The 22,365-nt window shown below is 33.5% G+C and overlaps 1 protein-coding gene across 8 annotated transcripts in view; it reads right to left on the bottom strand.

The window, feature by feature from the left end:
* CDH18 (cadherin 18) overlaps window positions 1-22,365 on the bottom strand; it is a 1,512,838-nt gene that overhangs the window by 337,368 nt on the left and 1,153,105 nt on the right. For all 8 annotated transcript variants that reach the window (XM_056824266.1, XM_056824267.1, XM_056824271.1 and 5 more), the window contains one exon: window positions 6,987-7,281. In XM_056824266.1, coding sequence (XP_056680244.1) covers window positions 6,987-7,281 — 295 coding nt within the window. The remainder of the gene's footprint in view (window positions 1-6,986; window positions 7,282-22,365) is intronic.

The following is a 22,365-nucleotide window of genomic DNA, read 5'->3' as shown; positions in this document are numbered from 1 at the left end:
AATCTGGAAAAAAATACCTCAGAAGGTGGGATAAAAGCTGAGAATTGGAGAAAGCCAAGGCAAAGGAAAATAGTTAAAATGTCAAAAGTCAAGGTATAGAGCATTTTGTTTGAAAAAGAGCAAGTTCAATTTCAATAGATCATAGAGTATGGGAGAGACAGTGTAAGGGGCAAGGACTGGAAGAAGATGATGAAAAATTGGGAGGAAAGACTAGTTGTCAATGACTTTTGAATGGCAAAGAGAAGGTATTCTATTTGATCCTGGAAAGAATACAAAGTTTATTAAGTAACAGAGTAACACAATTGATTAGACATGCACTTTCAGTAGATTACTTTCTCAGCTGAATGGAGAAAGACCAAACAGCCAGCTATTCTGAAAGGACAGGTGTAAGATGAGGAGAGCCAGTACCAGGTGGTGGCAGTGTCAAAGGAGAGAAGAACTCATATTCCAGAGATGGTACAAAACTAGGATTGACAGCAACAGCTCAGATGTGTTGGTGAGAGAATATGAAGAGCGCAGAATGATGCCTGGGCTACAAGTCTGGTTTACTGAAAAGATAGTGGTACCCTCAAAGGAAGTTAAGAAGGAGAGGAGGTTTTAGTGGAAATATTTTGGATATATTGAATTAAACATTTTTATAGTATATCCAATTTGAACTGTTCAATAAGCAGCTGAAGATGCAAGCCTGGAGACCACTAGAGAAGTTAGGGTTAGATAAAGATATCTGAGAATCATCCATACAGAAACAATAATTGAATATGGAGAAACCAACAAGATCACCAACTGAAAAATTAAAGGGTGCAAAGAGAACCTAGGACAGAAGCCTGTCACATATCCAAACAGTTTCAAAGGCTACAGAGAGTTTCACAGGGATAAGTACAAGGAAAATGCTATTGTAATTTATCAAAACACAAAGTATTCCCTAATTAACAAATGGTCAATTGGATATGTGACCAGGAAATTCTCAGATAAAGAAATTAAGATTATCTTCAGTTAAATGAAAAATTGTTCCAAAATCACTATTAATTTGAGAAATACAAAATTAAAAAAAAATCTGAGGTACCACCTCACCAGACAGGCTAATATGACAAAAAAAAGAAAGAAAGAAAGAAAGAAAGAAAGAAAGAAAGAAAGAAAGAAAGAAAGAAAGAAAGAAAGAAAGAAAGAAAGAAAGAAAGAAAGAAAGAAAGAGAAAGAAAGAAAAGAAAAGAAAGAAAAGAAAGAAAAGAAAATGATAAATGTTGAAGGGAATGTAGTAAAAAAAAGGGGGGGTACACTAATACACTCTGTTGATGGAGCTATGAACTGAGGCCACCATTCTAGAAAACAATTGGAATAGCATTAAAAAGGGCCATTAAACTGTGCATAATCTTTGATCCAGGAATACTACTACTAAGTCTGTATCCCAAAGAGATCAAAGATAGGGGGAAAGGGTGTGCTTGTACAAAAGATATTCATAGCAACTCATCTTGTGGTGTCAAAGAACTGAAAACTGAAGAGATGACCATGAATTGGGAAATGACTGAATAAGTTGTGGTATATATTTTAATAGACCAGATGATCACACACACACACACAAACACACACACACACACACACACACACACACACACATACAATTGCAAAGACTTAAGTGAAGTGATGGATGCAGATTGAAGTGAGCAGAAGCAGGAGAATGTTATTCACAGTAAAAGCAATAACATGTAATGATCAACTGTGAATGACTTTACTATTACATAAAGATCCAGGACAACGCCAAGAGATGAAAAAAGGATATTCACTGCCTAAGAAGGAAATGATGAAGTTTGAATACCGACTGAAGCCCATCATTCTTCACTTCATTTCCTTCATGATTTTTTTCTTGCATAAGTGATATGGGTTTTCTTTCACAACATGATGGCCATATACTGCATGATAACACATGGAACAACCTATATCCTGTTACTTCCTGTTCTAAAGAGGGTTGAAGGGAGGAAGAGAACATGGATCACAAAGTATTAGAAAATGACTACTAAAATTTGTTTTGGAAAAGAATTAATTAAAAATGATATTGATCTCATAGACTAGTATATGAATAAAAGGAGGAAAATGGGATGGAGTGCCTATGTGAAATTAAACAATGTTTTTACGTCCTTTAACATCTGTTTCTCTTAATTTCCTAAGCACAACATCTTACCAAGGTTGTCAAAAGGAACATGTTTATAAAGTGACGATCAGAGAGTAGGTGCTATATAAATGCTAGCTACTGAGTTAATTTAGTCCCAAAAAGGAAATTTAGTCCCAAAAAGGAAGATATTAGTAGCGGGAGAAAAATAGGAAAGGCCTTATAAAAAATGTGGGAAGTGAGGCAGGGAAATTACTAGGAAGAAGTTAAGAAATTAGAATCAATATCATTAGTTCCCTCCTTTGCTTCATATGACCGAGTGGAATTACAATGGAAGTGGTTTTATATTCAAGATCACTACAAAGTAATCCTTTAAAAAACAAGAGCAAACTAATCAAAATTCTGATGACCGCACTCAGTTCTTAGATTAAGACAATTCTTATTCTAACCTACACAGCTATTAGCTTAACATCGAGAAAAGTGAAAGGTATGAATGGATATAGATAACTATATAAATTAATTACTAATTTTCACCACAATAAAGAAAATTATCTATTATTTTAAAATGTTTATATTACTACACTCATTTATTTAGGGGGGAGTGAATGACATAATAAAGTTCATGTTTCTGCTACAAGAAAAATCTCCAAAATGATTTATTGAGAAAAAAATCAGATTTTCTGTAAATACCTTGGCAAAGCAAAACTTTGCAAAATTAGTAGTTAATTATAAATAGAAGTTAATCTGTTAAAATGTCATAACTCCAGATCTATATGTTAAATCTATATGTTCTGCCTGAAAGAAAAAGGATTTCCTATATGAATGATTCATTAACATTAATGGAAATGAGATTGTCTGTATAAACTCATTATTGAAAAACTCTTTACCCGATATACATTCATGTAAAATTAAGTTCCAGATTGAAAACCCGGACTATTCAATGAAGAGGTTTACTCTAATGATCTCTGTGGCTTTTTGCCCTTTGGGGCCCTACAGCTTTTATAATGGAAGCTATTTAAAGCCTATATATGTTTGTGTGTGTGTGTGTGTGTGTGTGTGTGTATATGTGTGTATGTGTGTGTGTGTGTGTAAATTTATATAGTCCTTTAACTTTAAAGGCTTTAAATAGTCCAAAAATGTTTTTATTTCGCTCTGGCTTAGACTCTGAGGCTAATCCTATCTATAGGCAAAGAAAATAAATTTAGTTAAAATAATAATGATTAACATTTATATTATGCTTTAAGATTTGAAATTTTTTTTAAATGATCATTTCCTTTTATTTTTCTAACTCTCCTGAGAAGTCAGTGATACTATTGTAGACATTTTAAAAATATAAAGACAGTGAAGTAGGCAGAGATATTAAAGGATTTCCCCAGGTTCATTCATCCATTCATATTGTGTCAGAGCCCAGATTTATACTCAATTTGTTCTGATTCAAAGTCCCCTGTGCCACCTCATTGCCTTTGATAAACCAGTAGCATATGTGGTCATCATGAAATCAGTCTTTTAGTGGGTCCTGTCCTGTCCTTGGATAGGGGAAGAAAATCCTTAGGATTCTTTAGGGCACGTGAAAAAGTTTGATTTGTGTTTATCAGAGAAGATCCTAGCAATAGCGAGGGCTCAGCAGGGCTTGTTCAGCAAATTTATAGTGGACTCATTCATAATGGTTGTGAAATATTTTTTTTTGGCTTTTTTTTTTCAGCAGAGAAGATGGCAGATGGTGGGAGCACTGCAAGACTCAGGCTTGGCAGAGTGTCATCAGTGACCTAATGAGAGACTCAAAGATAAAGGATAATACAGAGTTGGAGTGCTTCATCAAGAGGTCAAGGCAGGGAAAAGAGAAGAGAAAGTCTTACGCCAGGGAGAAAGCCTAGGAGAGAAATGCCAGATCAAATGATTTAAAGTCAGTATGAATGGACATCCAGGTTGGGTAAGGAAAAGCAGGGGGAGGGGTATTATACTCTCTAGGAATCTGGAGGCTATGATCTCTCCTTCCTTCCTGCTGAAGTAGCGTGTTGTGTGCTGATGTTTCCATATTGCTATCCTGTCGGGCATTTTCATCACTTCCAGTAATGTCTGGTTTATTAATATAATGTAGCCTCCACACTCCTGTAGACTCTGTCCACTCCTCATCTCTGAAAGAGAGCTATTCCAAGACCAAGCAACCCCTGCTTCCAATCCTAAAACTTGCTACCCCTGTCTGGGGTCCTGGGCCTCATTATGCCAATGTTTTAAGATTTTCCAGATTAAACTTGGAGACAGGGCGAGGCCACAAGAATCAGACACTCAATTTTCCATCTCTGGGAGAAATGGGGGGATGTGAAATGCTTTGCTTAGAGTACAAATTTTGGGTTGAAAGGCTGCTAATGTTTTACTGATGCATATAATTAAGCATATTTCTTTTGATAACTTACTACCAAAATAAATTTTGAGAAATTGGTCAACTTCAATTATCAAAGAAGTGAGGAATTGGGGGCAGCTGGGTAGCTCAGTGGATTGAGAGCTAGCCCTAGAGATGGGAGGTCCTAGGTTCAAATATGGCCTCAGACACTTCCCAGCTGTGTGACCCTGGGCAAGTCACTTGACCCCCATTGCCTAGCCCTTACCACTCTTCTGCCTTGGAGCCAATACACAGTATTGACTCCAAGATGGAAGGTAAGGGTTTAAAAAAAAAAAAGTGAGGAATTGCCTGTGGGTACCAGTGACAGTATCTGACCTTAAAAATAATAAAGAATACATTTGTAGTGAGCTTCTGATAGATTATGATGCAATCAATAAGAAGGAAGGAGAAAAAGTTCAAGTGGTTTTTAAAATATAATTTGAGAATTTTAACTTTGAAAATATGTTTTATTTTTACTCCAAAAGGAGGATAGCATGGTTCTTTGGGATCATTAGCTAAATTGTCACACTGTATCTCTCTCTCTCTCTCTCTCTCTCTCTCTCTCTCTCTCTCTCTCTCTCTCTCTCTCTCCATACATATATATAATTTTAATTTTAATAAACTTTTTAATAAAATATTTTTATAATTTATATAATTATATATATATAAACACCCAAAAATTTCAGGTATTATATAATTAACTATTAATGAGAGAATAGCTGTATTATGAGAGAATAGCTTATCTCTCATCAAGAAAAATCACACAAATTTTGTATAACTAAAGGTGTACTAAAAGAGCTTATTGTTTTTTCTTGAATTTTAAAGCACCTCTTGATCCTTCATTGTCCCAGGATCATATTGTGAATATTAACTTAGTGCCTGCTATGTGCCAAATGTTTGTGAAATAGCTCCTGCTCTATATTCTCCTTTAGATATATACATATATATATACATATATATATATATACACACACACACACACATATATACTTTATATTCTGTCAAAGAAGAAATATGCATACATATAATTGCATACAAAACACAAAAATATGGTGGACAGGGTAATATTTTGGAAGAAAGGTATTGACATCTAGGGGAATTAGGAAAGGCTGCAGGTAGAAACTAGCATTAGATCTAAATTTGAAGGAAACTAGGGCTTGACTTGCACTGCAATGAAAATTAAATATATGAGAACTAATGAGTTTACTTAAAGTGAATTAGCTGGAATTCTTAATCCACGATCCACAAACAGCACTTCATCCCCACACACTCATCTAAAAAGTCTCTGGATAAATTTAATGGGGCTTATATACTCATATATGTGCATGTGTGTGTGTATATGTAAATATATATATACACATATATATTTTTTGTTTCCATTGAAATCCTAGGTATTTTATATTATACTTTCAAAAACATTATTCTAAAGAAGCATACAGAGGTTTAAGTATTTATGCTTAACAATGGAATGATTTTAAAAAGTTTAAGATGGAATAGTCTAATTTTTAAGTACTATGTTAATGCTTTTAAAAATGTCTATTTCATGAATATCTCTACATATCCAGTTTGGTTAAATTTTATTCAAAGCACAATTACTGTGAATTTTCATATTCATTTTGTTGGGTACCATACTAAAGATCTATTAACTGAAACTTTATTTTTGAGATGTTCAAGTTTACAACTCTTTTGGAAGATCAGGGAAAAAATATGAACAGAAAAGAGATATGTAAAAGGAATTTTACCTGATAAAATAAAATTAAAAATTAGTTTCTAACATTGAAGGAGGAATGAAAAGCCAGAAAGACAGAAACAGAAACTGAAAGACAGAGACAGAGGAACAGAAAGACACATCAGAGAAAAACAGAAAGACAGAGTCATATACACAGATAAAGACAGTCAAGAGTATGAGACAATGAAAGGCCCAGACTTACAGACAAGATATATAATAAAAATTAGGGAGGATATGAAACATATAATAACTTTAGTGAAAAGATAAATATGTTCTTATATCTTAGAATGTGATATAACTATTGATATCAAAGAAAAACAAATGATGTCTAATTTGAAGTGTTCAAATAGTAGATTTTCCCTTTTCTTCATCTAGAAAGATAATATCAGTCTATTAATGAAAAAGATAAACAAAATAATGCTCTCTCTTTTTGTTATTTGTTCTCCACATTTTATACATATTATTTATACAAAGACATTAGAAATTATGTAAACTATGTAGATGTTTGAAAATTTAAGACTTTTTAAAATTTTCGTAACCAAATTTATATTTTCCCATCAAATATGTATCACATCTAGTACAGTGGGTATACTATCTGTTTATAATATTCCTTAGAATCAGATATATATTTTTAAAATGAGCTTGAGCTTTTGTTACTGATGTAATTTTTCCCATAATCTTAAATACAAGTGAAAAAAGCATTTATGGTATTACAACATATTTATTGATATATTAAGAGTCAATTCCTTGGAGAGAAATATAATTTTTCTTACCCATGTCAGACATTTCTGGCACAGTTACGATGTATGGTCCATCCGTAAATTTAGGTGCATTGTCATTGATGTCTTGTACTTTGATGATGAATTCAGACTCAGGTTCAAGAGGCTTGTTTGTCCTTCTATCAATTGCCTGGGCATGCAGGACATAGTGGGTCTTCTGCTCTCGATCTAGACTTTTGGTTGAATGAATATCTCCTGTGGTGTCATCAATGATAAATATTGTCCCAGCCCCTTCTCCTGTAAGGATGTATTTGACTGATCCATCACCTTTGTCAGAATTGGAGTGTAGCTGTAAAAGATATGATATAATGTAGTATATACTTATATCACATGATTCTATACTGTAATATAAGTACAATATAAAAAAATTATTATAAAAGTGCTTCAATTCCCATTTTTCATAATGGCCTGACTTTGGTAAAAATGATTTGCTTTTTGTTTTTTTAAGAAACTCAGTTATTGGTTAAGAAAATCAATGGTAATAGCATACTCTTAAAAATGTTTCTTTTCTAAGTTACTTGAATAAATATTTTTTATAATCTGTTTATGTTTGAATTCAATATGTTAATAAACCACCTTTTTTTAACGAAAGCAATTCATTGCACTATAAAGTTTCAGGACCAGAATTTAATCCACAAAAATGTCCACATTGTGTTATAACCAACATTACACTTATCTTTCCTTCCTTGGAAGAATTAATTTATGGTATTGTTCTGATGCCATTAGATCCCAAATCCAATTGTTTACTTGTTCAGTTGTATCCAACTCTTGATTACCCTAATTGAGGTTTTCTTGGCAGGGATACTATTTTTTTCACCAGCTCTCTTTATAGATGTGGAAATGAAGACAAAAAGAGTAAAGTCCAGGGTCAAACAGCCAGCAAGTGTCTAAAACTGAATTTGAACTCTGGTCTTTCTGACTTCCAGCCCAGTGCTCTATCCACAGTGCACCCTCATCTCCAAGATTCCAAGTCCATTTCAACATTAAAAACACAAGGAAAAAATAAGAGAATTGAAACTTCCTTCAATTACTAAAAAGTTGTCTGCTAGTATATCGATGGCAAGAGAAACTATATTTCTTTTCAACTGTTCAACTATTCAACTATCTGTTCAACTATTTCTAGGCAGAAAGCTGGAATTCTTTTTACCCCATCTTAGAGAATCCTGAAAGCTCTATTTTAGCAGCTAATACACCTGAGACTTAAGGATGATCAAGTACACTATCAAGTGCTTGTCATCCTTGATTTAAACGAAAGCCCTAACAGACCTATAGGAGAAGATATAACTTCAGAGTTACAGATCTAGGCTAAAACAGATAAAGCCTCAGTTAGGAATAGTCTTTGTTTGAGTAACCCATTCAGAGCTCAGCTTGCTATTGAGGTGAGGCTAGAAGTTTAGAACTTCTTTGAGATGAACCCAGTAGCTGCTAAATTGTCACTTCTGATAAAGCCATACATGTGCTGGCAGAAAACAAAATCACTATGAAAGAAACTCTAGATCTCAGCGAAGAAGAAGAAGAAGAAGAAGAAGAAGAAGAAGAAGAAGAAGAAGAAGAAGAAGAAGAAGAAGAAGAAGAAGAAGAAGAAGAAGAAGAAGAAGAAGAAGAAGAAAGAAAGAAAGAAAAAAGAAAGAAAGAAAGAAAGAAAGAAGGAAAGAAACAAAGAAAGAAACAAAGAAACAAAGAAACAAAGAAAGAAAAGAAATACAATTACTTAGGAGTTCAAAATATAAGCCAGCAAAATTGGTAGACTTTTAAGATTCAACTGAAATTTTTTATAAAAGTAGATTTTCATAACAACCATATTATTTTTTCTATATGTCCTTAGGAAAGTAGAGGAATGTAAGAGATAGTTATCTTTGGAGTTGGAAAAATTCCTAGAAGAAAGACTCTCTGTACTGCTTTTGCATTTCACCTTTCCATATGGTGCTCCTCTTAGTTTAAGATCCTTTTTATATATCATTTTCTCCTATCAAATAGTAAGTTCTTTTAGGACAGGGACATCTTTCTCTTTGCTTGAATTCTTAATTCAATTGACAAGTAGCAAGCACTTAATAAATGCTTCATGTAGGTATTTTAATTTTAGAAGAACTGCATTAAGGGGCCTATTTCAAGCAAATACTAACAAAATATAGCAAGTCACAACTCTATATGAACTATTTACAATCTGCCTTGGTGGAGGAACTTTCTCCATGAAGTTGCCCATACCAATGTGATGAAATAATAGGTTTTTAAAATCCTTTCTTTAAAATTAATATCTGTGTATGTGTGAAGGAATCAATAATAAATTTTAACCAGTTTGATGTTATTGTGAATAAGGAGATATAGAGTGCTTCAACTGAAATGATATGAGACTGAGAAGATCATACTTTGATTAACTGAATCAAAAGATTATGAACTTCTTACCTTTCTCACTTAAGGATTTATTCAATACATCTCATTTTGACTTTTTGTTCCATGGTATTCTTTTTATATTTAAGTTTGTAGTAAGACTATAATTATAACATTTAGTTCACTTGAAAGTCCAATCAACTAACTGTTGATTTTTTTAAGAAATGAGATCATTACACACCAAATCAATTTCTCACTAACAGAATTTTTAAAAATTATTTTCAAGTCCATATAGTTTTAAGAGATAGTTGAAAAGAAAAGAAAGAAAATGGAAAATTAGTATTTTTATGGAGCAGAAATCAAATAACCTTCACATGGATTCTTTGTCTTATGTTTTCACCAGCAGAACTGAAGGACCATGATACAATATTCATGAAATTCTGACAGGAATAGCTTATTCCAGCATAAACAAATTGCAAGTCCTGCTAAATGTTAATTTAAAATTGCCAAAGTAGCTGTTACTTGAGTGGTAGAAAATAGTTGCTATATTATTGAAAGCAAAAAGAAAACTAGTCAGATTGTGTTAACAAAACTTCAAAATTTATTTTCAAATGTCTTGCTCACATTTCAACTACAGAGAAGAGAGAAAAGAGAAGAAACTAAAGAAATTTAAGAAACATTTTTTTCCAATTTCATCATCTTCCAAGGGGTTTTTGGATTGTAGAGCTGTCTTTCTTATGGTGATTGACAACATTAAAGCAAAAGAATCAGCAGTTTTTCAAAACTATCTGTAAGACAGTGACCCCTTTTCCACCATTTCCTCCCACCGATATTTCCACTGACCTTAGAGCCATGACACCTCATTTATGGGAGAAATATTTGCAAAATCTGCCCTAACTGGCCAGAAAATTATTTAACCTATCAATCAGAGATGAGTTGGTTACACTGTATTAGAAACCTTACTAACAGTTATTCCTGCTAGCAAAATATAATTGTTTTATAATGTTTTTAAAAATAATAAGTGAAAAAGATGATCAGAAATAGTTCCATGCTTAAAACCTACTTCTTCAAATAATCTCTCCCTAGTCCATATCTTGTAAAAATCTTTCCCAAATCTTTAAGTTGGAGGGAAGGAAGGGGGGATATTTTCATTGGTCACTAGACAGAGATCATATTTAGAGCCTCAACAGATAAATTAGTTTATAGATACACCAAAAGAAAGAGTTATTAGTAACCCTTTGTCTCTTTTTCCACCATACTTCTACAGTAATTATGAAAGTGAAAGAGCAGTACAGAGAAACTGAGGTTATTCTATGTTTTTATGTTTCCTGGGTTGCTTTGGCAAAACAATCCACCTTTTCTGTTAATCTTATATTTCTGATGACCTTCTTACTTAGCTAGGATGATTTAAGGATAACAAATCTAGTTGGTCCCCACAGTTGTACTGAACGTCTTCCTACTTTGGCAGGCTTTTCACCATTATCCTACTGACTACAGGGTCAGAATGACTTTTACGGAACAGTCTAAAAACTGTTAAGTGACTTGTTTGTGCAGTCTTCTGGGCTGGCTGTTATAGTGCTTACAAAGAAAAGACCAGATTTTAAATCAATGATCCTTATCCTTTTGAGCCCTACATTCTAGTACAATAATAAGTAATAAAAAAAATGTCAATAAGTTATAATATTTCACTATTAAGCATGTAACCAGTCAATACAGTAAGAAAACAATACATTCTAGTAAAGCTAGTATTTTTACCGCACTTTAAAGTTTGCAAACCACTTTATAACTTTTTAATTTCATAAATATCATGTATTTTGATGCTTGCTAAAGCCAAGGAAGGTAAGTTCTCCCATTTCACAGACAAGGAAGAGGTTAAGTGGCTTGCCCATGGTCACATAAAAAATAAGTATGAGATTGAACTTGAAGTCATGTCTTCTTGATGCAGGTATATTATTCCTCCCTTTACTGCCCCTCCTCTCTGCCTGTCACTGACTCACTATCCTTATTCTCATATACTCAACTTGGTCTACCTTTGGATTTGATCAAGTGACCACCAATTGAATATAATTTAGTATGATCATGTTATTAATTTTTGTTTTTATTGACTCCTCTTTCAGGATATGGCTATTTTCCAAATGAAATTGCATTCTCCTTAAGTGCAGCAATACATCTTCCATAGTTCTTTCTAATAATATTTTATTTTCCCCCAATTACATGTAAAAAAACATTTTAATATATATTTATAAATTTTGAGTTCCAAATTCTTTCGCTCCTTCCCTTGTTCCCTCCTTGAAATAGTCAATAATCTTGCACCTAGGATTTGATAAATAGTTGAAAGAAAAAAAATCAGTGAATGGTGACAATGGTATAGGCAATGGATAGGGCATCGCAGATCCAAAGGCTAGAGTGAGTTAGCAAGAAAAATGTAGTTATCTCATCACACAGGCAACATTGTGGTACATACCAAAAAGCATTGCTAATGTAAACAGAGGACTGAATTCACAAGTGAGTTAATAATACTAGGATGCTGGGCTATCTAGAGATGGTGGGACATTTAATTAATATTAAATTAAATACCTCACAAACTAAGAAAGTGGTTAATCACACATTGTGGATAAATAATTATAATTTCAGGGCAGCTGGGTGGCTCAAAGGATAGAGAAGCCAGGCTCAGAGATGGGAGGTCCTGGGTTCAAATCTGGCTTCAGACTTCTTAGCTGTGTGACCCTGGGCAAGTCACCTAAGTCCCAATTGTCTAGCACTAAGTGCTCTTCTGATTTAGAAACACTACACAGTATTGATTCTAAAATGGAAGGTGTTTTTAAAAATTTCATTTCATCTCAGACATTTGTGTTTATCCTTGTATTAAAAAATATTTCAACAGATAATTTCTTAAAGATAGATATAATGTTCTGGAGAGCAGAGGGAGTGGTAAAACAGTTTGGGAAGAAATCACTGGGAGGAAATAGAAACACAAAATCATAGTATCTCATGGTTGGAAGATACATCAAAAGTATTGGATCTCAGATTTAGGGCCAGACAGAATATAGCAGAAAATCTAGTCGAACTTTACCATTTTATCTCTCTGTAAACTGAGGAAACGGAAGCCCAGATAGCTTAAGAAATGTTCACATTTAATAAGTGACAGCAGTGTTATTTGAATCTCTTTCTTCTGACTTCAAGTCTATTGTTCTTTCCAATGCTGCATTTCAAGTATTCTAACCCATACTTGAAGTGGGAATTCCCTCTATAATAATCTGCAAAGGGCTCATTAAACCTCTTAATTGAAGAACTCCTAAAACGAGGAAATTCACTACCTCTTAATGTAGACCATTCCACTTTTAGACTTTTTAAAAGTGCTTCTTCTTTTTAAGTTAAAATCTGCCTCTCTATTAGCTGCCGTTAATAGTTCTGCTCTACTACCCACCCCAAACCTGACAAATACAAGTAAAGCAAAATAAGTCCAATTCCTTTATTATCATTTTATATTATCCCTTCAGAAGGGAAAATATTCTTTTGTCTTAATCCAGCATGGAACAAATTTCTAGTATGTTTGATTCTGGTTAGGTTAGTTCATCTGTCTGGGTAAAAAGAGAAAAAAAGGAAGGGGAAGGGAAGTAAAGGAGAAGAGACAGAAAAGAAAGAAGGCAAGAAAAGAATAGAAGAGTGAAGGAAAGGAGAAAAAAGAAAACACAACATCCCTCATGTACAACAAACTCTTCCATAGCATTGTTTGGCAAATTCTTTCTTCCACAGATCTAAGTGAGAACATAAGGTCCTACAAGTTAACTCACCTCACATAAGTTCACATCATAAAGGTCAGGCATCAATCCAAATTATATGAAAAAAGAAATCTATAGATTTATAACGTTCACTGTATAGTGGCATCCTTTTCAGGGTTATGTTCTATGCCCAGGAAAATGTGTGTTTAAGGCAAGTTAGGGCCAAGAAATGGTGGTGGGGAAATAATTTTTTAAAGCTGATTTTGGTCAATGACTTCTGGCAAGCTCGAGGGAAAAGCACATGCTGACTTTTTGAATACTGCCCTATCACAATCTACAGATTTAAAAAACCTATTTCTTAGATAGGAAAGTTAGGTTCACAAACCTGTCAGTGGATCCAGAAATAAAGACAGAATTATTATGGTGCCCTTGCTGCCTGTGTTCTCCTCCTACCAACAATTTAAACCCTAGTTGCATAAGGAAACTTTCCTAGTTTGTGACAGAGTGAGTCGGATGCCTACTGTATTCCCATATCTTGAATTCACTTAGCCCTTCATTCCAGAAGGCATTTTTTATTCATCTGTAAACCAAATAAGCCAAACTTGATTGAGTGGATATCTTTTCTAAATATGAAGTAAAAATGAGTTGGATTTTCAGTTTCTCACCCGCTCCACAAGAAAGTTTTCATTGACTATTACTTCTAATTGTCCTGCTGCTAATACTGCAGAAGAATTTTTAAAAGCAACATTAATATATCTTTTTGCTCAACCACAAAAATAAAATTAATGAATAATACATCTTCAAATAAATGGGGCCTTGGTAAGGAAGCAAGGTTAAAATAAGTGCCATTAAAGAAAATTCAGTGGGACACGAGGTTTTATGTGTATCCTGTACTTATTGTTACATTTCTAAATAATACAAAACCAATATTAAGACATTCTGTATCTATCTATGTGTTTATGAGTGAGAGATAATGAATAATTTGTTTCAGAAAAAAAAAAAACAGCAAATTCTGTTACTTTCCAGATTCAGTTGTTGAATGAAAGTCTTCTTCCCAGTAAGGAAAAGGTTTATCATAGATATCTGCAACAATATTTAAAAAATAGATTTTTGTTTTTGTTTGTTAAGTCGACAGTGGCTTAGTGTAAGTAGCATTAGATTGGGAGTTTGACAAACTGTCCAAAGTCAAATCCTACCTTTCCAATTTGCTCCCTATTTGCACCTAATAATTTGCTATTATAAAATAGAGACAGCAAAAATGTATAATTTACTTCACAGGGTTATTGTAAGAAGGTGACTTTATAAATAGCATCATAGTATCTAAGTGGAAAGGCCATCTGAGTCCATCTAGTAACTAGATTTACTTTAATACCTAACCAAGAATCTCTTTTACAACATCTCATTGAGTGACATTAATCTTTTAACTTTCAGGAACCTCATCTCTGTGTGGACAATTTCAATATCTACATATCCAATACTAATTTCTCTCCTGAACTGCATTTCCAGATTATTGCTAGGAGAGATCACCTCAGTATTCTGTAGGCATCTCAAATTCAATCTACTGAAAGCAGACGTTATATCGTCTCCCAAACCCATTTATCTTTTCAGTTCTCCCATTCCTTGTTAATGTCATCATTGTGCTCCCATTCACTCAGATTTGCAACCTTGGAGCCATCCTTGACTCTTCCCTCTCTCTCAATCTCCAGAAACAATTAGTTCCCAAATTTTTCCTATCCTAACATGACAATGCCTGTCATTTTTGTGTGTACACTATTTAGAGCCCTCATGATTGTTTTCCATGATCATTTCAATAACTTCCTATTTTTTCAACAGTCACCATTTCTCCCTATCATATTCAGTCTTCCCAGCATTTTAAAAAACCATAAACTAGAGATCTGATGCTGTCTACGACAAACAAAATATCTATATTACCTTTAAGATAAATTACAAAAATCTACCCTTTATAGTGGTCCAAATATGTCAACTTCATATTTAATAAACTGCAATGGCAATCACATCCAGGATCAGTTACAGCATCCTCTGTTTAGTGTTCAAAGTCCTTCATAACTTTCCCCCCATATAATCCTCTCCAGGTTATTTTTACATGTTATCAACCGTCTCCCTCTGTTACACTTCAAACACAATGACTAGCCATTTTGCCATTTCATGAATAAGACTCCCCATTATTTGGCTCCAGGAATTTTCTCTTGCTGTCTCCTACGCCTGAAATGCACTTGCTCCTCAGTTCTACTTACTGGCTTTCTTCAAGTCTCAACCAAAATCCCATCTTCTACAGTAAGCTTTCACCTGTCTCTCTTAATTCTAGAGCCTTTTCTCTGTTAACTTATACTGTTAAACCTGCATATAGCATCTTTGTTAATATTTGTTTGTATGTAAAGTATATAACATTATTATATGATAATTAAATTATATGTTATAAATATAATTAAATAATATAATGCATAATATTAAATTATATGAATTATATAAATTAGATTATCAACATAGGAATTGCCTTTGACTCTCTTTGTATGCCACAGAACCTGACACTCAGAAGATAATAAATGTCTATTGACTGACAATACCACAAAACAGCTCCCATCTACCTTTACAAACTACCTGGCTGGATCAGAGGCCAATGGAGACCCAGCTCAGGCAGCAGGGGGAGGTCCAGTGGCAACAGGATAGGGCAGAACTCTAGCGTCAGTGGGACCCCAGAGTGTCAGACCTCCACACTGCAGAACAATCAGGCTTCCTCTGCCCACTGCTCCATCTGAGATACAGATAACCGACCCAATCTGAGGCACTGTGCAAGGGCAGGACAGTATTCTCCCCAGCCCACGAATGGAGCTAAGCTCCAGCCTGTAGATAATCAAGAGGGGAAAAAAAAGGCTATGACTATGGCCTTCTGTAGTCTTGAATATTTAGGGTCAAAGGAACAGGTAGGGCAATCTTTAGTACTACAAAAGAAGGGTGAAACTGCCAGGTAGATACTTACATGTGACAAAGGTTAATGCTGGGGGAAAAATGTGGTAGGGCTTCTTGGCAAGGATGGAAGGCAACAGATAAAGAAGGACAAACAGTTCCAGAGCATTACTGATAAAATTTGCTTTCTACATTTGGACAGATAGGTGGTAGGCTCAGGGTACAGATGGAAGCATTTTATATTTCTTATTGATTGATTGATTCATTTATTGATTCATTTGTTTATTTATTTGTTTGTTTTTAAACCCTTACCTTCCATCTTGGAATCAATATTGTGAATTGGTTCCAAGGCAGAAGAGTAGTAAGGGCTAGGCAATGAGGGTTAAGTGACTTGCCCAGGGTCACACATCTGGGAAGTGTCTGAGGCCAGATTTGAACCTAGAACCTCCCGTCTCTAGGCCTGCCTCTCAATCCACTGAGCTACCCAGATACTACCCATTTAATATTTCCATTTCCCCCAATGGTTCTTTTGTCCTACTCTCCATCATTATAGTATCCGTGTGTGTGTGTGTGTGTGTGTGTGTGTGTGTGTGTGTGTGTGTGTGTGAGTGTATGTACAGAGGCTGAAGGAGAGAAAGGAGTTAAGAATGGCTATAAGGCTGAATCCAGGTAAATGGTAGGATTGTGTTGGTATCAATGTAAATGCAAGAAAATAGAGATGGATTTGGGGAGATTATATTAATTCTGCTTTGAATATGTTGGGTTTGATAATTATGATTGATATAGGAATAATTACATATAAATAATATAATATGATAAAATAACATGATTAATGTGGGAAATTGTTTTCCTTACCTATACATATTTATAAATGGTTTTGTTTCCTTGTTTTTTCTCAATAGACAGAAGGAAGGAAGAGGGAGAAAAATTGGAAATTAAAATATAATAAAATTGAATTAAAAAATGAAAAATGACTTAAAAGTTAAAACATATAATAAAACATTGAAATAACAAAGAGACAATCACTTTAATATATTTTTGTCTTGGGGACCATATTAGCATTAGAGCTCAAGAACAGACTACTTATTAAAAACATTTGTTTGCTTTTTCTATGCAAGATACAAATCATGGGATCATACATTTGGTAGGACAATCTAGTCCAATGTCTTTTTTATAGATGAAGAAAATCAGACCTAGAAAGTTTATGTGTCTAATACAAAGCCTCACAGGGGATATAGGTAGGATTTAAACAAATGTCTTCTAATTAATGTGAAACCAAAAAAAAATATGATAAGCCAAGGAAAATAATTTAAAGACAAATAATATATTAGAGTTGGAAAATATTTGCTTCATATAAATAAAAATATATAGTTAAACATAAGTATCCAAGTAAATATGATTGTATTCCTCTTTTATCTTTTTTATCATTTAAGAAAGAATGATATACAATAATATGGATATAGATCTTGATCAGTGACACAAGTAAAATCCAGTGGGTTGGAGGAGTGGAAGGAAAAGAACATGAATCATGTAAACCATGGAAAAATATTCTAAATTAACTAATTAAATAAAAAATTTTAAATAAATAAAAGAAATAGGATACAGGGCAGTGTTCTTAAAAAGAAATTGTAAATTAGTTTTAAGGGAATAATTGTATAACTAATGTGTATATATTAATAACATTTTATTTTCTTCAAAAATCTTATTAATCTAGAAAGGAAAAAAAGGACTATATTACATGACAGGAGATTACAAAAGACTATAAACAACCCTTGAGTTTGTGATCCTTAGTTTGCACTGAATGACATAATGTATTCATCTAACTCATGTAATCTAGTTTATTAAAACTTATCCTTATTCACAAAGACATGTTTTTCTTTAATTTTTTTCAATTTTGACAAATTTATAAATTGAATTATTTACATAGATCTATACCTAGACCACCAAAAATATCATCTCAGGAACATTATCAGAATAGTACATCTGAAATGTCAACTTTATTGATTCAACAGACTTTAATTTTGACATATTTAATAACAATTTGCCTTCAGGATGATTTTTCATGGATTTTCTATCTTTAATGTGCCTTTTAAATATATACCATGTGGAAATGAAAAGTAAAGTGTCTTTCTTATGTTATGATGTTAAACATTTTGATCATTGAATCTAATGAAATATCTAATTTCAGTCATTTATTTTGCAAGCAATATCCAACTTGAATGAGATATGCGGCACAAGTGAGTTTGGATAAATAGTTTCATTACATTAAAATTTAAGTATATAAATTTATAGAACCTAGTTAGAAAATTTATGAATTTAGATAACTTTGTTAAAAAGAAACAGCATATTTATTTTCATTAAGGGAAAATAATAGTTAATAGTCTTTAATATACTCAGCACTCAGCAAATTGTTCCATGCAGCATAAGATTCTAAAATATATTTCATCATCTTCATATTGACAAAACCAGCAAGTATTTGATAAAAGTCTTTCTATGTGCCATATATTATTTAAAATGATGAGGATACAAAGCCCAAAACTTGCCTTAAAAGGGTTCCCATTCTAATGGGATAACCAAATAAATTACAAACTGAAAAAAAGTTGTAAGGAACTTGAAGTCATCTAATCTAATTTGATCCTTGAAAACACGTCTAATTATTATATACAATAACAGCAACACTGGACAATAATTATCTGTAAAAACTTGACTATTCTCAGCAATGAAAGACTTGACAGGGAATGCCATTCACCTCCACAAAAAAGAACTGTTGGAATTGTTTTTCACATCAGTGTATTTTGGGTTTTATTTTGGTGTTTTGGTTATGTTTAACTTTGCTCTTACAACAATGACCAATGTGGAAGTCTATTTTGCATGAGAATAAATTTTTTTAAAAATAATTTTTAAAAAGCAAACATATCTTCTACAAATTGTAATAAGTTGTCTCTTATCAAACACTCGATAATGTCCCTGAGGTGATGATATTCCTCAATGGACATTTACTTTGTTTCCAGTTATATGCTTTTTAAGAAAGTGTTGCTACGAATAAATTTAAAAAATAAATTTAAAAGGCAAACATTTCCCATATTTCAATGGTTATAGTAGTAAAAGTATTATTTTTCTCACTTTGTAGATAAGGAAACTAAACTACAGAAAAGTTAAGTGAATTGAACCTAGATCTCCCTTCATTCTGAGGCAGCTGGATGGCACAGTGAATAAAGTGCCAGGACTGGGGTCAGGAACATTTATCTTTCTATTTTCAAATCTGGCCTCAAACACTTACTGGATGTGTGATCCTGGTCATGTCTACCTCAAATCCTCATTTGTAAAATGAGAGGGAGAAGAAAATGGAAAATTGCTCCAATATAATTTATTTTAAATCCTTACCTTGTGTCTTTGAGTTAATACTAACTATTGGTTCCAAGTCAGAAGAGTAGTAAGGGCTAGGCAAGTATGGATAAGTGACTTGCCCAGGGTCACAAAGATAATAAGTGTCTGAGGTCAGATTTGAGCCCCAAACCTTCTGTCTCTAGGCCTGGCTTTGTTCTCAGAGCCACCTAGCTTCCTCCCACTCCAATATATTTTCCAAGAAAATCCCACAGGGAGTCACAAAAAGTTGGACACAACTGAAATAACTATTAACTCTTCATTCAATTGTTCCTTTCAATAGGTCAAGTTGGATTAAAAATTCTAATAAAAGTGAAGGAGTTCAAATTAAATTGATTGAACACCTTGAAGGCCAGGACCATATTTGAGTTTTGTTTGTTTTTTACATTGTATTATATCCTCAGCATTTAATACATTGCCCAGCTCTTAGTAAAATCTTAATATATTTAGGTTGACTGGTTGACAATTTGTCCAAGGTCATAGAAGTCAGGGAAAAGATTTTAACTCAGGCCCTTTGTTAACATGTTTTAATGCTACCACATCCTACAAAATTCTACTTTTCCATTACTTTTATATCTACCTGCCTTTTGTGAGCTTATTTTCCTTTCACTTATAATGATCAATTCAATTTAATAAATTCAAGAATTATTTATTGTGTTTTCATACTTACAATACTACCTCTTCTCAACTCCAACTTGTAGATTTCTAAGATTCCTTGAGATAATCTTTCAAGCCTCAGTTCAAGAGAGTGTTAATTCTCTCTTCTTTCCCACATCTTACTGCATTCAGGTCTCTCTCTTTCTTTCTCTGTCTGTCTGTCTGTCTGTCTCTCTGTCTGTCTCTCTGTCTTTCTATATATATATATATACATATATATATATATATCATATTTTAAGCCTTTTATTTGATGTCTAGAAAAAATATTTATTATTTGTTTTGTTCATTCATTCATTTAGCCTAGATCTTAGCACAATAACATGTACACACTAGGTATCTAAGCTATATTTTGATATGTTTTCACTTGAATGAATTGAAAGCTTGCTTGTTTAGGGTAAAAGATGGAGACTTGCATTTTGAACAGGCTGAGTTTGAAATTCTTCAGCCATGGCATAGAAAAGTAGTCAAAGAACTTAAGTCAAAGGGCATCCAAAGGGCAGTGGGAAAACATAGTCAGTAAGACAATAAGAACCAGTAAGTAAGCAAGAGAGGTGAAATGAAGGATGCTATTAGAGAGGTACATATTGAGAAAAGGAGATGAGTTGGTAAAAATGAGGAAGAAGATATGGACTGTAATTATCTCTACAGTATCATAATAACTAAAGTATGATCCCCTATTGTAACAGAAGTAGTTTTAACAACAGCATTCTTAGTTCAGCTTCAATGTGAGGATGAAAAGTGGCAACAACAAGTTATATAAGATTTAACAAAAAGAGATTTATTTTGCTCTAAGATGAAAGTTAAACTTCAAAATGCAGAGATTGGAATGTCTGTGATCCAAGTAAGTAGAGATCAACATTGGAAGCTAAGGGACCCAGGAAAAGAAAAATTTGGAGCAATCATCCTATAATAATTAAAATTCATTGACAAATGTTCTTCTTCTTTTATTTCTCTCTTATCTCCAACTATTGTAATTTCCTTTTAGAAAGTGCAGTATTATATGCACCTCTAACTAGAAGAACTTTAGAGGTATAAGCTGGATATTTGAAATGATTCATTGTGGAAATGTAGGCATGTAAATCTGGGAGATTTAAACATGTTCCTCTCCCAGTAGAATCACTATGGAGATTGTAAAATGGAATTTTTATTCCCTTTGTATATTTTAAATTAATCAATCAAGAACTTAAAATACCACTACTTAATATTTAGTAAGTTACTAACAAAGAAAGTTCATGCCCAAACAGGACACAAGCACTGCCCTGCCATGCACAGTGCTAGGCAAATTGAAAGGATTTGATTGATTCCTGAGATGTGAAGAGGAGAGTTGATGAGTGGAAAGAAAACTGTATATAAGTGGGATCCTGAGAGACATTTGGTAATTCTTACACTCTGGATTCTTGGAGATTCTTGGCTCTTATTCTTGGCGGCCTTTAGCATAGTGTGATGATTAAAATAGTTGGTTGTCATAAACTGTAGTGATTAAAATAGTGGGAGTTATAAACTGTGGCAGATAAAAGAGTGGTTGCCTTAAATTGTGACCACTGAAAATATGTTTTCAAGACAGTGTCTTGTTTTAAATCAAATAATATAAAGTGGTCGCCAGGGAAAATTCCCAAATATGAAATATACCCAAGTTAACTGGATTTTATAGAGATTTTAATTAATACAATGAGGAATTAATGAGAAAAAAGGTTAGGCCAGCCTTAAAAGAGAGAGATCAGTCAGTCTTCAATCCACTCACCACAAGATTTGTCCCAAGCAAAATTCTAGTGTTCAGAGAGACACCAGCTGCCTCCTCCAATTCAGCTTTTCCCAGCTGACTGTCCTGAGAGGATCTCTTCTCTCAGCTTCTGACCTCCTTTTAAAGGGAATTTTCTCCTATGTCACCTCCCCTAAGTTCTCACATCTACCAATCACAGTAGACATTTTCCAAAGGACAGACCATTCTTAATTCACACCTAAGTAGTCGAAACTTTTGAGTAATTCACACCTGAGTAAGTTCTTACCTCTTTGCTCCTTGTAAATTCACAAGTTGCCTGACCTTTATAGGTACTTAGCACCCTTTTGTATTAGATCTAAAAATAGGCACAGCTTAAGAACTTTTGCCTTACTATAAGTATGGGTTTAAGTATTTTTCATTGTTCAGCAAGGAGTTTCTTCCCCTAAAGTATGCTTAAGTAGGGGTGGAGTAGAGGCCTCACATTCCTGATCTAAGTCCCTTCATTGTTTAAAATGGGCAATGGTCTTAACCAAACCTTATGAAGTAGGGTCTGAGAAATTTTAAGATTCACAATAGAGAGTGTGAGCTCCGGTGGAATTCTTGGTGGTCTTGTCCTCTTGTGCACTGAAGATTTTCA

Source organism: Monodelphis domestica, chromosome 3 (genome assembly GCF_027887165.1).
Source record: "Monodelphis domestica isolate mMonDom1 chromosome 3, mMonDom1.pri, whole genome shotgun sequence".
Classification (NCBI taxonomy): Eukaryota; Metazoa; Chordata; class Mammalia; order Didelphimorphia; family Didelphidae; genus Monodelphis; species Monodelphis domestica.
Note: the sequence above shows the minus strand (reverse complement) of the source record. Positions and strands in the feature narration are given on the sequence as shown.